We start from the raw sequence: 25,375 nt of genomic DNA on the forward strand, positions 1-25,375 counted from the left end.
GGGCTGCACATAAGATGCTTCAGTAACCTCAGAAACAACTAAGCATGCAGTTTGCTTGTTTAGCAGCTGATAAAGGGGTGAGAAGGAATCAACTGAAACATCTTTTTCGACCTTTTAAATTTTACACATCAAGAGCTCTCTGTTTCTATCCCCACAGTTACTAAAAAGCAGTTGCCTTTTTAGCACTATTATCAAACGTGGGAAAGTTATTCGAAAACCTTAAGCAACCTCAAAGCAGCCCTACTCGAGCCTTGCTGTTGTTCAATTGCTAAGTTATGTCCAACTCTCTGTGACCCCCTGGACTACAGCCTACCAGGCTTCTCTGTCCATGGGAATTCCCAAGCAAGAATACCAGAGAGGGTTGCCATTGCCTTCTCCAGGGGATCTTCCCCATCCAGGAATTGAACCCATGTCTCCTGCATTGGCAGGAGAATTCATTACCACTGAGCCACCAGGAAAGTTTATTTTGGATTTATTGCACAGACCCTGAACTAATCCTGACCCAAATAGCTGATGAAAAGAACCTTTAATAGTCGCTTACCCATCACAGACCTTCTTGATTTTCTCCCTGAGCTGTTCTCCTTGATAAAATATGATGAATATATTCTTTTTAATTTCTTCTCTCTGGAAAATCAGAGCAGTAAAATGCATGTGTTTAGAATTTATTTTTTCTAAATTTAAAATTGGAAAACTTCAACTTCTCCTGGTTGATTCAAGTTCGTAATATTATGATTGAGGGCAAGGCCACGGAGGCAGGCTGGGTGGGGCCCTCAGGCAGGCTGATACAGCCTCAGAGGGACAACATCACTGTCTGCTACACCAGAGGGATCACAGCTGAACCTTGTATTCAGCTCTGAGCCCTGTGTTCAAGAGATGTGTTAATAAACAAGAAAACACACAGAAGAGAAGGAACCAGGATATGCGAGACTTAAAGTAAAAGTAGCTGACCTAGCTCACCAGAGTTAACTCATAAACAACATTTATACTTCAGGGATGAATGGTATTTGACATTTAACAAAGACAGAGCCAGCAGTCATGATGGAATATGAGAGCTGGACCAGAAAGAAGGCTGAGCACCAGAGAATTGATGCTTTTGAACTGTGGTGTTGGAGAAGACTCTTAAGGGTCCCTTGGACAACAAGACCAAATCAGTCAATCCTAAGGGAAATCAACCCTGAATATTCATTGGAAGGACTGATGCTGAAGCTCCAATACTTTGGCCACCTGATGTGAAGAGCCGACTCATTGGAAAAGACCCTGATGCTAGGAAAGATTGAAAGCAAAAGGAGGAGGCAGCAGAGGATGATGGTTGGATGGCATCACTGACTCAATAGACCTGAGTCTGAGCAAACTCCAGGAGGTGGTGAAGGACAGGGAGGCCTGTTGTGTGGCAGCTCATGGGGTCTCAAAGAGTCGGAGATGACTGAGCAACCGAACAATAGCAACGAAGAGCCGGGTCTAATGTTTGACTCACATACTCACTGTACGCCCAAAGGAACACTAATTAAATGCATTTTTAAAGTCCAAGTCTAACATTTCATAAGAAAAGGAAAATGGGTATTTCACAAGCATATATGGAAATGTTCAACCTTAACTGTAAGCAAAGAAATGCGCTTTTTTACTCTTATTTAGTTTGGGGTGGGGAGTGAAGGTAAAACGATGAAATCCATTGTTGGAAAAGTGATAACAAATCCTACACACTCATTACACATGACTTACGTCTCAGGTATCTTTGGAATCAGGTATGACTCCACTGAAAAGCTACTTGTCAGGACATATCAAGGGTCATGAAAATGCCCACACCCTTTAAGCCAGCAATCCTATTTCCTTGAATTCATATCATGGAACTAGTTCAGAAGTAAACAAAAATTCACATGCATGATGATGCTTAACATAGTGTCTATATTCTGGAGAAAAATTGGAAATTAAGTGTCTAAAAACAGATAATGAATGTCACATCAACTCAATGGAAACATTAGACACCAACTGAAAATATCAAAATGAATTGTCTCTTTGGTAGCTGCTCATGGGAGCAGGAAAGGGATATTTTAGGATTTGGGGAGCCACCTGCTTTACATTATTTCCGAAGGTTCCCTCACCCATGGAGCACCACTCCCACCCATGGTCCTTTGCTGAATCTCTTAGATCTTCTTGTCTCTGGATTCACCAGACCCAGGAATCTATTCTGACCATACACCATCTGCTCAGTGACCTTCAAAGTCATCAGGCTAAAGTCATCTTACTTTATCAATACTCTCTTTACCACCAGGACTACAGAATGTCAAAATATGATTATGAAAAGTAATGATTCAATGTCACATTTTAAAATATTAATATTTATAGGACACACTGTAATACAGGAGGGCATTTATATTATCTAAAATCAACAGAAGGCAAAAAAAAGATTTCCATGTTTTAACTACAACTATGTTAAATCATACCTGCCTATAGCTATGGACTACAGAAAAAGAGCACAAAAAAAAAAAAAAAATAAAGACATGACAATGGTGAAGTTTTGTGTTTTTAAAAAACAAACTTTTTTCTTATTTTAAATCGTATTTAACTATGAAGTTGTTTTCCATGAAATAAAACTTAAAATTGCATTTTTTAGCCTTTATTTTTTACACTAGATTATGATTTTTTTTTTAGAAATAAACCAAGCTTCTTGGAATTAAAAAGTGGATTTAAATACTAACCAGAAGGGTGGAAGAAGCAAATCCTACAAAACTCGTGGCAGTAACATGTGGCACTCAGTGAAGGAGACCCTCAAAATCTTTATTCCAAATGTATGGTCTGCTGACAACCAGGAACTAACTGCGAGCTAGTGAACAACGCGGGCTCCTGGGCACCACCACAGACGCACTGAATCAGAATCCACACTGAACATCTGCTCAAGTGCACCCTGGAGCTTGGAGCACACTGACCTACATTAGTCATCAGGGCTTTGTGATGAAGACACAGCTGCCGACCTATGCGGCACCAGCACAGCAAAGTTTCCAGGAACTGGTCCAGGTAAGTCATTTGGAGGAATGACCACTTATGAGGTGCTAACAAGACTCAGTCCTGGAACTGACCTTTCATAGGTATTTTTGAAAAAGGAGGGATGGGGAAGAAACAAGAAAAGAAAAGAGAAAAAAAGGAAACAGATATTAACTTCATAGAGCTAAAGACTCAGGATTTGAGAGAACAAAAGCCCCCTGGCAGGGAAAACCCCTCTGGTGGGGCTACAGAAAACTTATGAGAATGTTTTCCGCAGCCTGAGATACCCACTGTAACGGGATCTTCCAGAACTGTGTCCATCTCACTGAACTTTACGTAGATGTTTCCTCGGCAAATTCGCCACAGCAGCCTCTCAAAGGAAGCCATCCTCTCCCGGTTGACCACACCAGCTGTGAACCTGGGAAGTCAGAAGAGGAGATGTTACTGAGGCACAGGGAGTGGGTACAGGCAGAAGACCCCATGGGATGTGAAGATACGCAACCAGAAGGTAGAAGCCCACTGCCCTCTGAGCAGGAAGGAAGGACATGGCCCTGCTTAGCACTCTGGATCCCAGTCCCAGTGAACCCCAACTCCCCTCTGACCTCCTGTTTCCTGTGACATGTCCACATGTCCTTAATCATCCCAGTACTATACATTCACTTATTTGCAATTAACAATATGACAGACCATTCATTATATCATTGCAGCTAAAAGAAGCAAGTATTCAATCTGCTCAACAATGGTCTCTATGCATTTATACAAATAATGTACTAAGACTGAAATGTATGTATTGCTGTCTATACATCTCTACTTATACAATCATCTAGGTATCTAGATAAGTTTCTAACTCAAACTTTTCACATTAACTTAAAATGGTTACTTTCATTGGCCCATTATTGTAAATATATGTTACCCAGTATTACCTTCTGATCAAATATTTTCAATACATAGTTTCCTTTCCTTTCCAAATTCAATGTCTAGTGCCTCAAATAGCAGGCCCCTAAGTATCTGCTGAATAAAGAACTAGAATTCCAAAACTCACTCTCAGTTTTACTTCAACAGTAAATGAAATCCCACCATTTTGAATCATCACACATTTTGGTGGATATTATCATACTCTATTACTTCTACTCGTGGAAGACATGACTGACCAACTACCGCATTGCTAGTTACACTTCAAACTTCACACTCCAAATCTATTATCAAAACAGTATTTTAGAGACAAGGCAAAAAAAACAAACAAACATGTATCCCATAGCCCTGTTCCAGGGACAGTCAAGAAACTCTACCTAAACAATTTTCACTATATCCTTCCCACGTGGAGACAATACAAACGTCACACTCTTCAGACTCAAGAATGTCAGTCTCACCATTAAAAAGATAACACTACCTACACCTCCACCAACCAGATCAGGTTAAACTTGGGCTTTTTACTGGATGGAGGCCTATAATCGTGTGAAATAGTCCTCTTGTCAGTCATGATTTGTCCATTCATTCATTCACTCAAACAGTCAGGGAAATCTACCACATGCCAGGCACTGAGCATACAGACCAGGGACCCAACTACACATAACTTTCAGAGCAGGAATTTCACTGACCCCAGCTTTCCACTGATGTACGCAGGCGTAGGTCTTAACTCCAGGAGACCGGAAGTGTCTTCTACAAAGAAATCATCTGCTAAGTTGGCTTCTGTCTGAAAGTCAAAGAATCACTATTTTCATTTAAATGTACTTAGACTATCTTAAAAGCACCCACATTGCATGACTTTGTCTGCTTTTATATAATTACTCAGTTTTCTACAAATAGAATTCAGAAGACCTGATGCTTAAACCTAATTTAGTTTTCTGTTTCAAATAAAGATATAACTGTGTATTTAAAACAAGGTCTCTTCCTACCAAAATCCCAAATCTGCTCAAACTAATTGTTGTGCTTTTTTCTGACTTCTATTTCTCTCTGGGCCATTTGGGCCAGGTACTTTATTAGTGAGCTCCTTAATATTTTTGCATTCATTTCAACCAACGCCACATGCCATCCTTACCCTCGTCACCCACAGCCAGCCAGACAACAGAAACATCACAATTTACTCATATTCCAAACCAACCAGTTGTCAAAATAGAAATTTGAGGTTCTAGAGAAAAGGGCCCTTGAATACACAGTCCCCAAATTACAACCTCAAAGAAGTCCTGGGTTTTCTTCAGGAGATGTTTGAATTCCGTCAGTTCTAGGAAGTTTTTCTTCAAAGCCTGATAGTTCTGATTGGCTTCCTGAAGCTCTCCTTCCAGTTTTTCTAGAGTAGTCTTTGCAGGAGGGAAAAAGAAAATAAGCCAGGCAGAAAGCACTTTGACATTTACTGTATATTAACCACAACAAATAATATCAAGTATGCAGAGCATCACAACGTAGCTCGAAGTTGAGAGGCCTGTTCAGTCAAACTCAACAAGACTGTAGAGCTGAAAGTATAGACATCACTTTGCTGACAAAGACCTGTATAGTCAAAGCTATGGCTTTTTCAATAGTCATGTACGGATGTGAGAGATGGACCATAAAGAAGGCTGAGCACCGAAGAATTGATGCTTTCAAATTGCGGTGCTGGAGAAGGCTCTTGAGAGTCCCTTGGACTGCAAGGAGATCAAACCAGTCAATCCTAAAGGAAATCAACCCTGAATATTCATTGGAAGGACTGAGGCTGAAGCTGAAGCTCCAGTACTTCAGCCACCTGATGGGAAGAGCCGACTCATTGGAAAAGACTCTGATACTGGGAAAGATAGAAGGCAGGAGGAGAAGGGGAAGACAGAGGATGAAATGGTTGGATGGCATCACCAATTCAATGGACATTGAGTTTGAGCAAACTCTGGGAAATGGTGAAGGACAGGGAAGCCTGGCATGCAGCAGTCCATGGGGTTGCAAAGAGTCAGACATAACTCAGCAATTGAGCAAGTCCAGCCATGGTCATACACTCTCAGGAGTTCCCTTATCAAATGGGGAGGACCAGAAAACACTCTGGGGAAGGAAAATGAGCTACATGAGAAGTCAAGGGATTCCAGCAAGTCACATATCAGCATGGGGATTTTTGCTTTTGTTAAACAGGTAACAAGTATATTTGTTTCCAAATTGACACTGGTTATTTTAGTGCTCAGATATTCAGTCACATCCAACTCTTTGCCACCCCATGGACTGTAGCTCGCTAGGCTCCTCTGTCCATGGGATTCTCCAAGCAAGAACACTGGAATGGGTTGCCATTTCCTCTTCCAGGGGATTTTCCCAACCCAGGGATTTAATCTGCATCTCTTATGTCAACTTGGAAACAAAAATACTTGTTACCTGTTTAACAAAAGCAAAAGTCCCTATGCTTGTCAAATTTTAATGTAATATCAAAGAATATCCACAATTATTTGAAAAGACTATTAAAACACTCCTCCCTTTCCCAACTACCTATTTTTCAAGACTAAATTCTCTTCATATACTTCAATGAGAACATATCACAACAGATTCAAAGCACACAAAGTCAGTCTTCTATTAAGTCAAACATATAAATTTGCTAACAACATCACTCTTCACTTTGAAGAGTACTTTGTTTTTTCTTTGAAAATACAATTATTTTTAATTAAAAATGTTAATCTGTAATGAGATATTATTTTTAATGAATTAATAAATATTTTACTTTTTTCAGTTTTAGTTCCTAATGCAGTTGTTGTTCAGTTGCTCAGTTTTGTCCGACTCTTTGCAACCCCATGGACTGCAGCACACCAGGCTTCCCTATCCTCCACTATTTCCCAGAGTTCACTCAAACTCATGTCCATTGAGTCATCCCCTTCTCCTGCCTTCAATCTTTCCTTAGCATCAGGGTCTTTTCCAATGAGTCAGCTTTTCACATCAGGTGGCCAAAGTATTGGAGCTCTAGCACCAGTCCTTCCAGTGAATATTCAGGGTGGATTTCCCTTAGGATTGACTAGTTTGATCTCCTTGCAGTCCAAGGGACTCTCAAGAGTTTTCTCCAGCAGTAAGTATCAATAAACATAAAGTGAAGTGAAGTCGCTCAGTCATGTCCGACTCTTTGCGACCCTGTGGACTGTAGCCTACCAGGCTCCTCCGTCCATGGGATTCTCCAGGCAAGAGTACTGGAGTGGGTTGCCATTTCCTTCTCCAATAAACATAACCCTCATAAATAAAGCTCTCTGGGATTCTCAACAAGGTGCAAGAGTAGTATACAATCAAGGAAACAGCCCAAGGAGCCAGTAGAACTTGAGAGATAGGACAGGGCCAAGGACAGCAGATTCTTCTGGCCAGAATGGACCTGACTCAGGCAAGAAGGGCACCATCAACACTCTCAAGCAGGGAAGCAACATGGTAGAGTGATAGATACAGTCCATGGGGTCACAGAGTCGGACACAACTGAGCGATTGAGCATGCACACGATAACCTAGAAGGGAAAAGAATCCGGAAAAGAATCTATAAAAAGTTTATGGTGAAAACATGAGCCATTAAGCTAGCTCACAGTTCACAAGAACAGGTGTAGGTGTTTAGGAAGGTGAGGGGGATGGCAGCGGGAGTGGAGCTGGTCACTAACATGGCTGGTGTTAGAAAACTAGTGGTAAGACTGAACCTGGAGACAATTTTATGGAAACCCTATTTGTATGGATTAAAACCTTCTCCTCAAATATCCGGATGTTAATATGACCAGATCCAAAATACATTCAAGCGGAGTTGCCAGTCTTGTCCGTCTCATGTTTCTGTTAGAGAATCTAGATTTATGCTACTGGTGGCTTCAACAATTTCAAGAATTTTAAATTATCTTAAAATAAAACAAAAAAGTCACATGAGAAAACCCAGCCAGAGATAAGGCTCAATCAGTGAAGCTCTTCCATACCTGTTTACCTCTCTTAGTGAGCTCTTTCTGAGGATAAAAAGTCCTTTTTTTTTTTTTTAATGAAGATCAACAGGGCCTTCCAGGATTTGGATCTGCCCACCTTTTGACAACATGTGAAATGCCAGGCTGGATGAATCACAAGCTGAAATCAAGATTGCCCAGAGAAATATCAACAACCTCAGATATGCAGATAATACCACACTAATGGCAGAACGTGAAGAGAAACTAAGGAGCCTCCTGGTGAGGGTGAATAGGAAGAGAGTGAAAAACCTGGCATAAAATTCAGCATTCAAAAAATTAAGATCATGGCATCTGGTCCCATCAGGCAAGGTCCCTTCAAGGCAAATAGAGGTGGGAAAAGTGGAAGCGGTAAATGATTTTCTTTTCTTGGGTTCCAAAATCAGTGTGGATGGTGACTACAGCCAAGAAATTAAAAGATGCTGCTTCTTGGAAGGCAAGCCATGACAAACCTAGACAGCATATTAAAAAGCAGAGACGTCACTTTGCCGACAAAGGGTCATACAGTCAAAAGCTATGTTTTTTCCAGTAGTCATGTACAGATATGAGAGCTGGACCATAAAGAAGGCTGAGCACCAAAGAACTGATGCTTTTGAACTGTGGTGCTGGAGAAGACTTTTGAGAGTCCCTTGGATTGCAAGGAGATCCAACCAGTCAATCCTAAATGACTGAAGAACCCTAAAGAATATTCACTGGAAGGACTGATGCTGAAGCTAAAGCCTCAATACTTTGGCTACCTGAAGCCAAGAGCCAATTCATTGGAAAAGACCCTGGATGCCAGGAAAGACTGAAGGCAAAAGAAGAGGGTGACAGAGGATGAGATAATTGGATTGGCATCGCCAACTCAACGGACATGAGTCTGAGCAAATTCTGGGAGACAGTAAAGGACAGGGAAGCCTGGCATGCTGCAGTTCATGGGGTCGCAAAGAGTCAGATACAACTTAGCAACTGAACAACAGTAGCCTTTTGACATCCTCTCCCCCTGGCTCACCCTCTCCCCTCTCACCACAGCCTGCTCTCAAAGCTCCCAGAGGCAAGGCCATGTTTCACCAAGGTGCCTTGTGCACAGCAGATACTCAGTGTTTTACAAAAGCAAATTGACAGAGAAGGGAAAGAAAGAGAGAGGGGTCCTCCGGCCACAAAGGCCTTAGCTAAAGAAAACTGCTACCTTCTCCCACTTGACCTCAGAATCCAATCTGAGGAGAGGCCTCAATTCAGAGTGGACCCAATGCATCAGACAGACAATTAAGAAGCAAACCACTGGATCCCACAACTCTACTTCTGGGTATATTTATCCAAAGGAAAGGAAATCATAACTGGAAAAGAAATAGGCATCCCCCTGCTCATCGCAGAATTGTTTACAATAGCCAAGACATGGAAACAACACACATGGCCACCAAAAGGTGCAAGAGTGACTTTAAAAACTGCACGGGGGGCTTTTCTGGGGGAGTAACACTGAAAAGTGGATCAACACATAAACCCACCTCCACGCCTTCAGCAATGGGGTAGAGGACCATGAGAGGCTTGCAGGGTTCACAGGAGACAGGCTTCGATACTGTACTCTGTTAAGTCAGAAAGAACCTACCTCCAGGATGATCATTTCCCGTGGGAGAGGGGTCAGCGGGGACTTCTCAGGCACCTGAATCTCAATCTCATCTTGCATCTGATCTTCCAGAAAACCTGAAGGATGAAACCCCACCAGAAAGCGCAAGGTGAGAGTGTTTACTCATACCTAAGCAATGGGGTCAAGTGGGACAGATGCATTTCCCAGCTCAGCTGCCTGAATTGCCCTGGCACCTGCCACAGAACCTGGCCCCCATCTCTAGCCTCCTCTGCCCCAAACCAGGTCTGTCTCAACCTAGAGTAGCAGTATCTCACATAGGGGCAGACTGCAGGACATCACCCCTGCAAACCGTCTCCCTCCCTGCCAGTGCACATTCAAACTGCAAGCAGAAAACTGGCTTACGCAGGATTCTCTCCAATGATTCACACCTTCTGACTTCATTCACAAATTTCCTCTGGAAGCGGCTCTCTTTCACATTTAACTAGAGGGAGAGGAAAGCCACAAGGCACACATTAGTAGCAACCGCTGGCAACATATTCTCTTTGGCTATTATTAATTATTAATGCTGAAGAATGTTGCTGGAATCATCTTAGGACTAGATACTTCCATGAACAAGACAGGAGAGTTCCAGTCAAAATATACCTTGATATTCTTACCCTCAGTTCCCCAAATGCCACAAGCTCTGGCCTCTGTAAACTTTTCTTAAGTTTTAGCTGCACTTACTATCCAAATTGCTTTGAATTCCTCAATGGAGTCATGAGTACAATAGGACCTTGAATATAGCACAGCTCCAAGCAGTGGATCCTGGTCTTCAAGAAAAAGTCAGCATCCTTTTGTGCTGGTGACCCCTCAGCTCAGCCCAACAAATGTTATTAAGGAGCTACCCCATGTCAGGTCCTGAGTTGGAACTAGGGCTGCAAAGACATGATCCTTCTCTGAAGGTCTTAGTTTTGACCAGACCTTAGCGAGAAAATGAGTGGAATTAGTGAGTCCCATTTTCTAAATTGAATTCAAAAGCTTTTGGCGAGGATCTCAACTGACTCTGGGAATGATATCCCGATTTACTTAGACACTCCTATGGTGACAGACCAGAGAAGGCAATGGCACCCCACTCCAGTACTCTTGCCTGGAAAATCCCATGGACGGAGGAGCCTGGTGGGCTGCAGTCCATGGAGTCGTAAAGAGTCGGACACGACTGAGCGACTTCCCTTTTACTTTTCACTTTAATGCACTGGAGAAGGAAATGGCACCCCACTCCAGTGTTCTTGCCTGGAGAATCCCAGGGACGGGGGAGCCTGGTGGGCTGCCGTCGGTGGGCTGCCGTCTATGGGGTCGCACAGAGTCAGACACAACTGAAGCGACTTAGCAGCAGCAGCAGCATGGTGACAGACGGTAAACAGACTTATTATGGTGATCATTTGAAATGTATAGAAATACTGATATCCTGGTATTGTGGTGTACTAGGAACTAACAGTGTTGTAGGTCAATCATACTTCAAAATCAAACAAACTCATAGAAAAAGAGATCAGATTTGTGATTACCAGAGGTGGGGGTTGAGGTAACAGAGAAATTGGATGAAGACCATCAAAAGGTACAAACTTCCTTTTATTAGATAAATAAATTATTATTAGATAATTACAGAAATAATTTTACCTAGTTATGAGATAAGTTATTAGATAATTAGATAAATTAGTAGACAAATATGTACTAGGGATATAATGTACATGATAAATATGATGAACACTGTTGTACATTATATACGAAAGTTGTTAAGAGAGTAAATTGTAAGAGTCTTATGATGTAAGTCAAGTCATTATGCCATACACCTTAAACCTATACAGTGGTATAGGTCAATTATCTCAATAAAACTGGGGGTGCGGGGGGTGGGAAATACAGTCTAGCTGGAGAATATCACCCTCAAGAGACTGTGGACTCCCAAGATACTTTTTCCTCAAACTAACTGGTCTGGAAGCACTGTTTTTTGCCCTCATAATAAGGTTGATAATCCATGTGCCCACTGGTTATATCAAATGTCTTGAAGAGGTACATAGGAGATAAAGTACAATGTCATCTTTTTTATTATATTACAATTTCAAAACATTCCTATAGAGGTGACACAAAAGGAGTAAGGGAGAAATGTTTGCAAGTCAGCTGCCCAATGTTATCACAAATTCTAGCCAGAAGAACAAGAACCACTGAATTCCATTACTCCAGCCCAGGGCGCTTCTCCCTGACCTTTATTCACCACCAAGAAGTGGAAACTCCACCTTCTTTTGGTCTCCTATGAATGCAGTACTTACATCTTTGAACTGAACCAATCCAAGCTCTCCAAGCTCAGCTACACAGCAGTATGCAGCCTCCACCTGGAGAAACAGCTGTGACAAACACATTTCCTCACTTCGGAATATGGACGCCATGTTGGCCCAACCTTGGTCTGCGGAACACAAAGATATTTGAGGTAAAAAATGTGTCACTGAGTTATATTAAAATCCAACAGAAGAAAAAAATGCAACAGGAATCTTCCCTAAATTTAAAAACATAATAAACAACAAGGTACTACTTTTCACCACCTATCAGATTGGCAAAAGATTTAAAAATATGATTAATAAACTCACATTTGGAGAAGGTGTGAGGAAGCAGGCATTTTCAGACACTTGATACTTGAAGTGTACATTTGTAGAGCATTTTTTTGGTATAGTTTTTTTTAGAGGGCAATTTGTCAGTATCCACCAAACTTTATGTTATTCATATCCATGACACAAGATTTCCACTGCTCTTCACCCAGATAAACTCGGAAATGTAAGGGAAAATGGACTCACAAGGATGTTTCTGACAACACTGTATTTACTAATTATAATAAATGGACCTACCCTAGATATCCATCAACAGGGGAAAGATTAAACTGATACAACAGAACTCTGTGCAGTCAGCAGGAATGAAATAAATCTGTATGTCCTCTATAAGGAAAAAGGATACTCACCTAGAATCCACTCTCACCCAAGACCCTCCAGATTGCCCTACTGCTTCCAAATCAAACTGTCTTCCTCAGATCCCAACGTTTTGGAAGAACCATCACGTATCCCAGAAGGAGTCCCTTTTCCTTATAATTTTATAATGTATAACCTACTGTTTGCAAACACTGGGTTTATCCCCCCGTTTTAATCCTTCCATTGTCCCATTTTCCCACAGGTTAAATTCTAAAATCCTTGATGTAGCCAAGGAAGGGCTGTGTGCATCATCTGGCCTCGGCCCTCCCTTCCCGTTTTCTCCCAATTTCTCTGAGAACCTTTGTTCAGGCTTTCCCAAGATTTAGAACCTAAACCCCTTCCTCCCCACCCTGCATCCCCCATACCCCACATACACCTGTCATTTCTCCCTCTTGGGGTAAGAATCCTCTTCTTTCATACACCTCTCCCGATCCCCAACACTCAGAGCGAACTAAGCCCCCTTCTTTGTGCTCCCAGAATATGTTGCTTAGTGGCTAAGTCAGGTCTGACTCTTTGCCACCCCACAAACTGTAGCCCACCAGGTTCCCCTGTCCATGGGGTTTCCCAGACAAGAATACTGGAGTGGGTTGCCATTTCCTTCTCCAGACGATCTTCCCAACCTAGGGATCAAACCTGTGTCTCCAGCACAGGCAGGTAGATTCTTTACCACTGAGGCACCTGGGAAGCCCTCCCAGAATATAATTGAATACAATCATCTGCAATTACTTGCTTCCTGTCTGTTCTGCCCACTAGCCAGAAAAGCCCATGAGATCAGAACTGTTTTTCACTCCATCACCCGTCTAGCTCAATCCTAAAGAAGAGGCTCAAAAAACATTTCCGGATTTACTGACTAGAGGCAAAAATCTCCTCCGACCCTCCCGAATGCAGAATCTGGTATTTCATTTGTGCCTGCTGACACCCAGATGAATGAATTTTTCACACGGCCGGTTCTAGCAAGCAAGGCAAAGTTTTCATAGAAAAGACACAGAAGACACGAGCTTCCTGCAGACCCAAGAAGACAAGACAGAGACCCTCCCTTCCTACCCCAGCCTTGTCAGAGCCGGTCCTGGGCGCGGGACTCCCGCGGCTTCCTTGGCGGGGCCGGGAGGGTAGGGCTTGCGAGCGGCGGGCGGATGGGACCAGCCCGGGCCGCGGACTCCGCAGGCGACTCCCCTAGCGACCGCCGAGCCCCTCCCGCGGCTTCTCCTCCTCCGGCGCTCGCAGAGCCCGAGGCGGCTGTGTTGTATCAACACCGGCCTGTCCGAGGCGAGGACGAACCTGCCCCGCCGGCCGGCCCTGCTCACACACCCCTTCCCTCCTCCGCCCCACCTGTGCCCTCGGCCACGACCTTGGGGCCCCACCAGGGTCAGAGCCTTACTTCTCTAAGGAAGACACTTACCCCCCAGTGAGGGGAGGGATTGGGAAGAGCCGACTTGAGGCCTCAGAAGAGCCCTAGAGATAACCTTCTGTGTTTTATTATCTGTTGAAGTGAAGTGAAAGTCGCTCAGTCGTATCCGACTCTTTGCGACCCCATGGACTATACAGTCCATGGGATTCTCTAGGGCAGAATACTGGAGTGGGTAGCCTTTCCCTTCTCCAGGTCATCTTCCCAACCCAGGCATCTTCCCAACCCAGGGATCGAGCCCAGGTCTCCCGCATTGCAGGCGGATTCTTTATCAGCTGAGCCAAATATCTATTGCTGCTGCTGCTAAGTCACTTCAGTCGTGTCTGACTCTGTGCGACCCCAGAGATGGCAGCCCACCAGGCTCCCCCGTCCCTAGGATTCTCCAGGCAAGAACACTGGAGTGGGTTGCCATTTCCTTCTCCAATGCATGAAAGTGAAAAGTGGAAGGGAAGTCACTCAGTCGTGTCGGGCTTTTCGCGACCCCATGGACTGCAGCCTACGAGACTCGTCCATCCGTGGGATTTTTCCAGGCAAGAGTACTGGAGTGGTTTGCCATTGCCTTCTCCCAATATCTATTACACCGTATTAAAACACTTCTTATTGCTGGAGAAATGAGATAACATTAAAAAATAGTTTTGGAAAACTAAAGGGAAAAAAAGAAAAAACACATCACACTCACTACCCTACCAACAATTAATTTACAAAATACTTCAAAAGGAAACTATACAAACCCATCTAAATATATACACTACAGCTAAAATTCAGCTTTATTGTGGCCCAGGTGAGTTGACACAGGCCAGCTGAGCGATGCACGCTTTCCTCACTGAGGACTGCTCTTTCCCGTTTATCTGGGAGAGCTGTGAGGGGTGAGTCAATGAGGTTTCTCTGCAGGAGCCACCTGAGTTCCCTTTGTAGAGTCTTTTCTCTAGGTGAGGTGAGTAGATCCCCCCCACAGCCATGCTGGATGCCTGTAAAATGTACCCTGGAATAAGGAGGGTACCTTTTGGATTTTTTACACTTTATTATGGAAAAATTAAAGCATCTTCACAAATAAAGAGAATAGTATAAAGAACGGCCGCCCCATATACACACCACTCAGCAGCAACAGTTGTTGAATTTTGTATCCTCTAATCCCCACCCATTTCTCCTACCCACTCTGGGCTATTTTGAAGCTAATCGTATACATGATATTTTTCTTTCAAAATATGTGAATACCAAAATATTCAAAAGATACAAAAGATAAGGATTCTTCTCTGTATATGTTATACACACACACACACACACAATACAATGGTCACATGTAAAAATTCAGTAATAATTTCTTAATATCAAATATCCAATCAGTGTTCAATTTCCCAGATTGTCCAAAATTTGCCTTTTTAGTAAGCCCCTCAGATGATTTTTGTGTATGACCAAATGAGAACCATTGCCTTTGAAAACACAGGGTGAAAACCTAGCTTTCATTGGGAGGAAACAGAGAAGTAGGGTGAATGCAATTTGCAAACAATCAGCTAACAAGCAGCTGTTTTGCACCTAGGGCAGTAGAGTCAGGGCCTCTGAGAGCCCTGCAGGAAAGGTACCGCTTGGGCTTCTTAAGAAGCAGAGCTTGGCTACATCCACCCATCTCAACCTGGCAGACCCATTCAAGAGTCCAGACTCACCTGGACAAAGCTAGCTTCCAAGGCTGAAATCAGGATTGGCAAACCAAAGCAGGAAGCTCAGAACTGAAAACTAACAAAGGCATCACCAGTGTTGACTCTGCCTCTGCCATCAGATAAGCTCCAGACCAAGGCGAGAGAAGCCCCCGCCCCAATCGGTGCCTCCCCCTTCTTTCTCACCTCTCCTCCCCACTTCCTTTCTGCTCTTCGCCCCAACTCTGAGTGCTATATCTTTTGGTCAGTGGGTGGAACAGTAGCTCTCAAAGGTCCTGGTGCTCAGGAATCACAGAGAAGCAAACACAGAAAAAAGTACATCTTGATGGTTAAGAGCAGAGTTGAGATCCAAACTGCCTGGGTCAGGACCCCATCTCTGCCTTTGACCACATGTGACCTTAGGGAAGCTATTTAATCCCAGGGTCTAAGTGTCCTAGGTGGCGCTGGTGGTAAAGAACCCACCTGCCTATGTAAGAGACATAAGAAACATGAGTTCTGATCCATGGGTAGGGAAAATCACCTGGAGGAGGGCATGGCAACCCTCTCCAGTATTCTTGTCTGGAGAAGCCCTTGGACAGAGGAGCCTGGCAAGTTACAGCCCATCAGGTCACAAAGAGTCAGACACAACTGAATGACTATCACTTTCACTTCACTCTCAGTGTCCTAATCTATAAAATAAAATAGGATCTTAGATATTTATTTAGCGTGTGGAAATATAGGAAGGAGAGATTATTTTCAGGTTTGCTATTTTTTTCTCCTAGAGCCCCAAATCAAAGGTGCAGAAGGCCAGCATGCCTGTATGGCACTGGCAGACTCTAAATTAGCGCAATCTGTCTGAATGGGAGTATGCTTGTCCTTTGACCCAGGAATCTCAGAACTCTCAGAAGTTCATCCTAAAAAAATAATTTAAGGATACAAATCAAAATTTAATTACAATCATGTCTATTGTAGCATTGTTTGTAGTAAGTACCTACTTGTAAAAGACCCAAATTCTTTCATCCATTCAGTAAGTATATTTTGAGGGTATATTATGTGTTGACAAAGGTCCGTCTAGTCAAAGCTGTGGTTTTTCCAGTAGTCAATTACGGATGTGAGAGTTGGACCATAAAGAAAACTGAGCGCCGAAGAATGGATACTTTTGAATTGTGGTGTTGAAGAAGACTCTTGAGAGTCCCTTAAGACTGCAAGGAGATCCAACCAGTCTATCCTAAAGGAAATCAGTCCTGAATAGTCACTGGAAGGGCTGATGCTGCAGCTGAAACTCCAATACTTTGGCCGCCTGATGTGAAGTGACTCAATGGAAAAGACCCTGATGCTGAGAAAGACTGAAGGCAGGAGAAAGGGCCAACAGAAGATGAGATGGTTGGATGGCATCGCCGACTCGATGGACATGAGTTTGAGCAGGCTCCAGAAGTTGGTGATGGACAGGGAAGCCTGGCATGCTGCAGTCCATGGGGTTGCAAAGAGTCAGACATGACTGAGCAACAGAACAGAACAGATTATGCGCCCTCCTGTCCTGGGCTCAAGCATAGAGCAGTAGATGAGAGACAAGGCCCTGCCCTCATGAAGCTTATGTCCAGATGCAAGGAGACAAACAGTAAACAAGTAATAAGTTAGCAAGATATTGCAGATTACAAAGACTGCAATTATAGAAAGCTAGGCTTTAGAGAAATGAAGAGAGATTATTTTAGATAGATGATCAGGGAAGACCTCTCTCATTTAAGAGGAGATGGCATTTGAGCTGAGGTGTGAAAGATTTTTTAATGGGCTGGTTTTGCAAAAAGAAGCTGCTGGAAGGGTATTCTAGGCAGCAGGAACCTGGATGTGAGAGCAGGGGTGTGACATTGGAGATGGACTTCATCGCAATAGCTAGTATGTCTACTGAGTTCTTGCCATTGTTTTCATGGCTGTAGAACACAATTAGATACTTTACCTGTATTAGCCCACTTAATTTTCTTAGTAACCCTACGGCAGTGTTCTTATTCTCCTGTTACGCATGAGGAAATAGAGGCACAAAGAAGCTAAGTCATTTGCCCAAGGTCACACAGTCTCTCATGACAGGTCATTTGACACAGTGGTTTACAACCACTGCATGATATTGTCTTATGGTCTAAAAAAGCTCAACATATTCAAGAACAGAAAGGAGGCCAGTGTGGCTGGAACATGGGAGGAGTGGGGAGAGGTCATATGAGGTGTGTCAGATGGAGGCAAGGGCCAAGCCATGTGAGAGCTGATGGGCCAATAAGAAAGTTGGATTTTATTCTAAACACACTGGGAAGCCCTTTGGGAAATTTGAAGCAGGGGAGTGACATTACTTGATTCATTTTTTTTCTTTTTTTTGGCCTTGCCATGTGGCATGCGGCAACTTAGTTCCCCAACCAGGGATCGAACCTATATCCTCTGCATTAAGAGTGAGGAGTCTTAACCACTGGACCTCCAGGGAAATTCCTAGATTAACAGTTTTAAAATATTACTTTGACTTCTGCTTCTGGAAGGATAGAGTAGAAGTAGGTTTACTTATCAAGAAGAAAAAGTAAAAACCCTGAACATTATATATACAATAAATATTAGAAGGCTCCAAAAGGTACAGAAAAGAAAGACTATCTAAAGACCTCCTGGTCTGAGGAACAAGGCTGGGGTGTGTCCTCTGGGTTTTCTTCTGCCTCATATATTCTAGATGCAGTGCTGCGGAATCCAGCAAGATATGCAGACCAAAAAAAGAAAAAATTTCCAAAGCCTGCTCTCTCTAGCCAAAGGAACAGGAAGGGGGCAGGCTAGCCAGAAAGACTTTGAGATAGGATCACTCTAACCCAGCCAAACATCCCAGGAAAAAACTGTGGCCACAGGCCACCATGCCTAGACTTCTTCCCTTACGCAGTTACACCAAAGCCACACCCCCAGGGTAGTGTCAGAGAAGGCTAAGGGGGCGCCGGGACTCCCCGCCCGCCTGTAGTAACAAGGCATTCCTCGTTAACCTGTGTTGGGGTACTGTCAGATGAGACAATAAGAACATTCACCTCTGCCAATTGGTAATGACGCTACCCCTCCACTGGGACGTGGAGGTCACCTGATTAGCCAAGCACTTCTCTGCTCCTCCCAGCCAGGGTGCAGCTGGGGCCCAGGGTAGGTCACCCCAAGTTGTGCCTCAATAGCATGTTGGTGGTTCAGACAGTAAAGAACCAGCCTGCAACACAGGAGACCTGGGTTCAATCCTTGGGTCAGGAAGATCCCCTGGAGAACGGAATGGCAACCCACTCCAGTATTCTTGCCTGGAGAATTCCATGGACAGGGGAGCCTGGCAGACTACAGTCCTCAGGGTCAAAAAGAGTCAAACATGACTGAGCAACTGGCACTCTGTTGAATTAAAATTACTTAAGAAAGTCAACTCAAGTGGAGCACTTTGACACACACCCCCAGCCAGTCTCCCTGCAAGCAGAAAATAAATCTCTTATGTGAAAGGTACTCTCTCTCCCTGCCTCTGGAGAAGGACACCCTTATCACCAAAGCCAGGGAACTCAGGAAGCTCATGTGAACAAGCCTTGTGACTTCTTTAATTTACTGCCCCAAGCCCAAAAGCTGTTTAGAGTCATCCCTAGTTGGACACCCCAAATCTTTGTCCTGTCAATTCCTCACAAATACTGTTTCCTCGTCTATAACCACCCACTGGGAGGAACTTGCCAGGATCACTACTCTTGTGCTTTGCGGCCATGACTCGGCAAAATAAGGGTTTCAAGAACATAAGCACTCTGATACCCTGACAGCCAATCTGATAACCAACCAAGTGGGCTACTAAGTGACAGGCTGGGCAAAGGAAAGATTCATATCCTAGAAGGATGAAGGCAGGATGGCACAAGATTTTATGACACGACTCAGAAGAGTGCACAACTGAAAACCTAGGGGCTATTTATTTTTTCAAATCACAGTTGACTGAGGGCAACTGAAACCACAGAAAGTGAAACCTGGGATTAAGAGGGACAACTGTATACAAGTCAATAGATGATGTCTAACACAGATAAATCAAGAATAGCAATGTGAGCATACTGTTCAAACATTCTGAAGGTAAACACAAGAAGAAAAAAGTCAAAAGTAGCTCTTAGGGTGACTTCCCAGGTGGTCCAGTGGTTAAAATTCCACCTTCCAATGTAGGAGGTGTGGGTTTGATCCCTGGTCAAGGAAGATCCCACATGCCTCTCAGTCAAAAAACCAAAACATAAACATTGGAGATGGACTTCATCACAATAGCTAGTATGTCTACTGAGTTCTTGCCATTGTTTTTATGGCTGTAGAACACAATTAGATACTTTACCTGTATTAGCCCATTTAATTTTCAATGGGCTACAAATTTGATAAAGTGTTACAATTTTGATAAATACTTTAAAAATGGTCCACATTAAAAAAAAAATCTTTAAAAAAGAAGTCATTCCTATAGAACAAACTGTAGATGGAGTAGGAGACTTTAGCATTTTTTTAAAATAAATCCTTCCTATTACTTGATTTTTAAAATTTGCATCCATTTATTAATATGAAGACAGTTAAACAATTAAAATCAAAGTTTTAATGGCAATAAAAGAAACTGTGCCAGGGAAGGTACTAGGTGCTTAGAATAAAGCAGGCAAAACAGTTCGGCTCCTGTGGAGCCCGGCAGAGTCGGACACCACAGTCCTAATTAATGTCAATGGCTAACACACAGATGTTGCTTCCCATGGGCTAATTTAAGACAGAACCCTAAGAAATAGGTAAGATTAGGATTCCTACTTCTTGATTGTTTGTTCTACAGATTCAGAAACGGAGGCAGAGAGAGGGGATCTATTCAAGGTCACTCAGCTAGAAAGTGGTAAAGAAAGGACTTGAACCAGACGATGGCTCCAGAGCTGAGACACTCTCACCTCAGTCATCAAATCATCTAATAACTACAGGGACCAACATGTCATATACTGGGATGAACACCCTGAAGGAGGGTACACGCGGTCTGAGCTGCATAACCAGACCCAGCTTCGACTCAGGGAAGGCATTCTTGGGGAGAGAAGGCAGAATAAACAGTGTAGAGAGAAAGAAGGAGGCCTGTGAGATGAGGCTGGGGAACTGGGAAGGACAAGGAAATTCAGGATCCGTGTTAAAGAAGGTGTCTTTGGGACTTCCCTGGTAGTCCAGGGGCCAAGACTCCAAGTGCAGGGGCCCAGGTTTGATCCCTGGTCAGGGAACTAGATCCCACATGCCGCAACGAAGAACAGATCCTGCATACCTGGTGCAGCCAAAGAAATAAATAATCATTTAAAAACAGATGGTGTCTTTGTCCCAAGAGCAACAAGAAGGCCTAGATAGGTGTGAAGCTTTGAAAGTATATTTCTAATGACCGGGTGGATTGCAGAGGAGGAAAAAATAGCATTAGGTGGAACAGTTATGAGACTGGAGCAGTGGTCCAGGCCAAAGAGGAAATGTTTTTTTATTTTTAATATCCTGTGTGACAGAATGGAAAGCAGACATAAAACACTTCTACGGCATAAAGAAGAAAAGCAATTATTTGACTTGCAGGCTGAATTAGCTGCTGTTTTCACTGAACAGCATTTTTTACTTGAAAGAGCAGCTGACAGATTTTGGCATTTGGCAGGCATTTTCTCAAAAGAGGATCCAAATGATTCTGTCACTTCAAAGGAAAACAACTGACAGCATTTGTTGCCGATGATAAAGATACAATTTTAGAAAATTTTTAGCTGCCACCAAGACTTGACAGCTTCCTAAGACTAAAAACTTTTCTGATGGGGCTATTTCTGTTAGGATATTAATAAACATGGTCTTCTCTTAGTGTATCATATTATGAAATATGACAACACTGGAAGATCTTCATAACTGAATGTACCAATATTTTCCAAATGACTAAAGGATGATGTTATAAAATCATGTGCAGGCAAATGATTCATCGAAAGTGAATGATTAGCCAGTAGGTTTTAATGAAAAAGTCACTGATTTGGTTTCAGATCCCACATTGCAACTAAGCTTTTAAAAATTACTACTTGTTAAGTTTTGGTGTAGTATCAAAGAAAAATATCCACAGCTCTCTGAAAAAGCTGGTAAAACATTTCCCCCCTTTTTAAAACCACAAAATCTAAGTTAGGCCAGACTTTCTTAATACACTCAAAAATAACAAATAGCAACAGATAGAATGAAAAAAACAGATGCAAAAGACAAAAACTGTCTTCTATCTTCAGGCCTTAAAGAGATTTGCAAAAATAAAACAATGCCTCTCTTCTCCATAAATTGTTTGCTTTGGAAAATATAGTTATTTTCCTTAAAATATATATTTATATCAACATAGAACAGGTTAATATTATTTCAGATGACTTAATATACTTTTAAAGTATATTAAATTAATATACTTAAAATTAATATACTTAATTTCTCAGTTTTAATTTCTAGTGTGGTAAGTATCAAGTGGGTAGAATCCTCATAAGTCAGATCTCCTTGGGGTTCTCAGTAATTTTTAAGAGTATAAAGGGCTGGGAGTTGGCATGGGACTGAAGGTTCAAGAGGGAGGAAATATATATATATATATATATATATATATATATATATATATATGCTGATAGCTGATTCACGTTTTTGTACAGCAGAAACCAAGACAACATTGTAAAGTATTTATCCTCCAATTTTAAAAAATCCTATGATAAACTATTATGGAAAAGAATATAACTGAATCACTTTGCCATACAACAGGAATTAACAATATTGTAAATCAGCTATACTACAATAAAAATAAATAAATAAGAAAAAAAGAAACAAAAGAAGTTTTTAAAATCCCAAATAACAGTTAAATTTGGCATTAGGTCTTGAGAGAAACTACCTTATTAAGTAGTTACTTACTGATGCTGAAGCTGAAACTCCAATACTTTGGCCACCTGATGCGAAGAACTGACTCATTGTAAAAGACCATGATGATGGGAAAATTGAGGGCAGGAGGAGAAGGGGACAACAGAGGATGAGATGGTTGGATGGCATCACTGATTCAATGGACATGAGTTTGAGTAAACTCCAGGAGTTGGTGATGGACAGGGAGGCCTGGCATGCTACGGTTCTTGGGGTCACAAAGAGTCGGACACGACTGAGTGACTGAACTGAACTGAACTGAACTGAACCTTATTAAGGGCAAAGGAGTGAGTAAACAGTCGTGTCCAACTCTTTGTGACTGCATGGACTCTTGCCCACCACGCTCTTCAGTGCATGGGATTTACCAGACAAGAATACTGGAGTGGGTTGCCATTTCCTATGAGGGGATCTTCTGACCCAGGAGTCAAACCCGCATCTCTTGTGTTTCCTGCATTGGCAGGCAGATCTTTTACCACTTAGAGCAAATAATCCCTACATTATCCAAATGAACATTGTTTCTGACATTGAGTGTTTAATACCACTGTCCTCCATAGAAAGTCTGGGGCACAATGCCAGCTGCAGCCACTACATACTTGTCCATGCAGGCTTCCAGCAAGACACTTTCATGCCCTACAGACTGTCTATAAACTGGCTCCTGAGAAGCTGAAGGGGGAAGCATTCACCTTATACACCTTCAAGGCAGACCTAAAACAAAGGGCCTCCTTTGTTCTCACAGCCCTGGACCTGGGATTAGGATGACGCTGGGCACAACCACATGTTCAGTTCCACTAGATCAATTTACAGGATATCATAATTTAAAAAATGCAAAGGGTGTTGATGTATGGCAGAAACCAAAGCAATTATCCCTTAATTAAAAATAAATAATTTTTTAAAATGTTCATCACATCTTAAAAAAAATGAAAAGGGGTTAAGTGGAGAAAAGCCAAAATGCCTGCAAGAAATTTATGCCAGAAATTCCAAAAATAGGTAAGCTGCAACAGTAGCAACCTGATTTTTCTAAAACAATATCGGATCTCTCTGAACTGAAACCTGGCCTGATCACCTTCGTTCAAAGAATTGATTTTACCATCCACTTACCTAGCACTTGTCCACCTCAGGCCAGGCACTGAGCCCACCAGCCAGGAGCCTTCGCAACAGGCTCTAACAGAGAATGCGCTGGAGATGGAAAGAGAATGATTTGAAGTTGTTCAAACGAGAGGAAATGACATTCAGCTTCACACACATAACAACATGTACAGTCTGTTGACAGCAACATTCATGAGTCCAGGTTATCAGCACACCAATAACCGTATTATGTATGCTGGCTGGAGGCAGGACCGTCCCCTGCCGTGAGCGTTCCCACTCCCACTGGGCCTTGGACCTGCTCCAGTGATGGGTCTCAGGATGTAGTGGTGCCACCCAGTGTCCGCTGGGCCCTCACTGTTGTTCTATACTTTTCCATCCTCTAGATCATGCCCTGAGTAAGAGCCTTCCCAGTTCTCTCAGGGCCAGCAACGTTTTTCTTTCCCCTCCATCCCATCTCACCACCTTTCCCACCCTCAGCCCATGACCACCTTGTTCCCAAGGTGCCTCCATCATGGCACCCTCTGGTTCCTCTTTTCTCCACCTCAGCATGCCTCAGTCTTGACTCTGCTTCCCTTCTCTCCAGAGCAGAACTACTTTACATCCCTTTCATTCTTCACTTGAAGTCACAGTCTGACTGGGAGTGAGATTTAGGAAAATAAAATTTCATCACAAAGAACATATTGCCTCTAGGTTTGTCATGGACAGACTTTACCTGCTGCATCTCTAGATTTTTCACTGGGGAGCATTTCCCCAGTGACTCACCTTTTCTGTAATAATATTTACTCTAAGTTCTAGTAGGGGGTTTCCCTGGTGGTCTAGTGGTTAAGAATCCATCTGCCAGCGCAGGGGGCATGGGTTCAATCCCTGGTCTGAGAAGATCCCACATGCCATGGAGCAGCCAAATCCATGCACCACAGCTACTGAGCCTGAGCTCCAGAGCCTGAGAATCGCAACAAGAGAAGCCACCACAATGAGAATCCCTTGAAACATGATGAAGAGTAGCCTTTGCTCACTGTAGCTAGAGAAAGCCTGCATGCAGCAATGAAGTGGGTCTTCCTTTTGCAGCCAAAAATAAAATAAAAGTCAAGAGGGAGATGACATACGTATACCTATGGCTAATTCATGTTGCTATATGGCGGAAACTGACATGATATTGTAAAGCAATGATCCTCCAATTAAAAATAAAGTTTTTTTAAAAGAAAAATATTTTTTTACAAATAAATTCTCTGAGGGAGCTTCCTCCCAGCATAATTTCTACTTCTACTTTCTTAAAAAAATAAAAAAATCTTACTAGCTCATTTCTCTTTCTCCATTTAATATGCAATATTGAGCACAGAGTCATAGAATCATGCTGCTGGAAGAAAACTTAGAGATCTAATCCAATCCCTTTACTTTAAAGGTAAGCAAACATGCCCAGGGAGGTGAGGGATTTGCTTAAGGTCACAGAGCTATTTAGGGACACAGTTGGGTGTAGAGGCCAGGGCTCCTGACCCAAGGTTTTCCCTTCAGCCCCACAACTTCCAGTTTGTTTCTATATCCCTTTGTATAGGCACCATATGGAGCAAAATCCCTCTATCCCCTCTGGGGAGTCCTGAGGACCCCAGACAAAGGTCTTCCCACATTGGATTGAAGGCAGCATTTCCTTGGACTTTCCCCCATGCTTGAATTTTCCATTTCCATGGATTTCCCTCCCAGAGGGACACCCACACCCACTATCTCTCTCGGGTAACATCATCAGCAAGGGGATGTGACTCCCCCAATGTCCCACAGGAAGTGACAACATGAAAACTAGAATCCAGGACTCTTGACTCAGGGTTAGTTTTGCTGACCCTAAGAGGTTCTGGGAAGCCTGGGCAGGAGACATGAGAAAATGAGAGAGAAAGAGAGCGATGGAACATCACAGAAGAGGCTGCAAGGCCATGGAGGAGAGAAGTCAGATATTGGAAATGAGATGGC

At 42.9% G+C, this 25,375-nt stretch overlaps 1 protein-coding gene across 8 annotated transcripts in view; it reads right to left on the reverse strand.

Annotated features, from left to right (window-relative positions):
• ATP6V0A4 (ATPase H+ transporting V0 subunit a4) overlaps positions 1-23,539 on the reverse strand; it is a 57,774-nt gene extending 34,235 nt beyond the window's left edge. The window contains exons 1-9 of one of the 8 annotated variants that reach the window (XM_025291600.3): positions 13,815-14,022; positions 12,044-12,218; positions 11,729-11,862; positions 9,831-9,909; positions 9,450-9,544; positions 5,151-5,276; positions 4,578-4,672; positions 3,271-3,397; positions 542-624 (exon numbers count right to left, since the gene is read on the reverse strand). In XM_025291600.3, the coding sequence (XP_025147385.2) occupies positions 542-624; positions 3,271-3,397; positions 4,578-4,672; positions 5,151-5,276; positions 9,450-9,544; positions 9,831-9,909; positions 11,729-11,845 (722 nt within the window). In that variant the 5' untranslated portion in view covers positions 11,846-11,862; positions 12,044-12,218; positions 13,815-14,022. The other 7 variants (XM_025291594.3, XM_025291596.3, XM_044946933.2 and 4 more) reach the window with 7 other exon arrangements.
• Positions 23,540-25,375: the final 1,836 nt, after the last annotated feature.

Source organism: Bubalus bubalis, chromosome 8 (assembly GCF_019923935.1).
Source record: "Bubalus bubalis isolate 160015118507 breed Murrah chromosome 8, NDDB_SH_1, whole genome shotgun sequence".
NCBI lineage: Eukaryota > Metazoa > Chordata > Mammalia > Artiodactyla > Bovidae > Bubalus > Bubalus bubalis.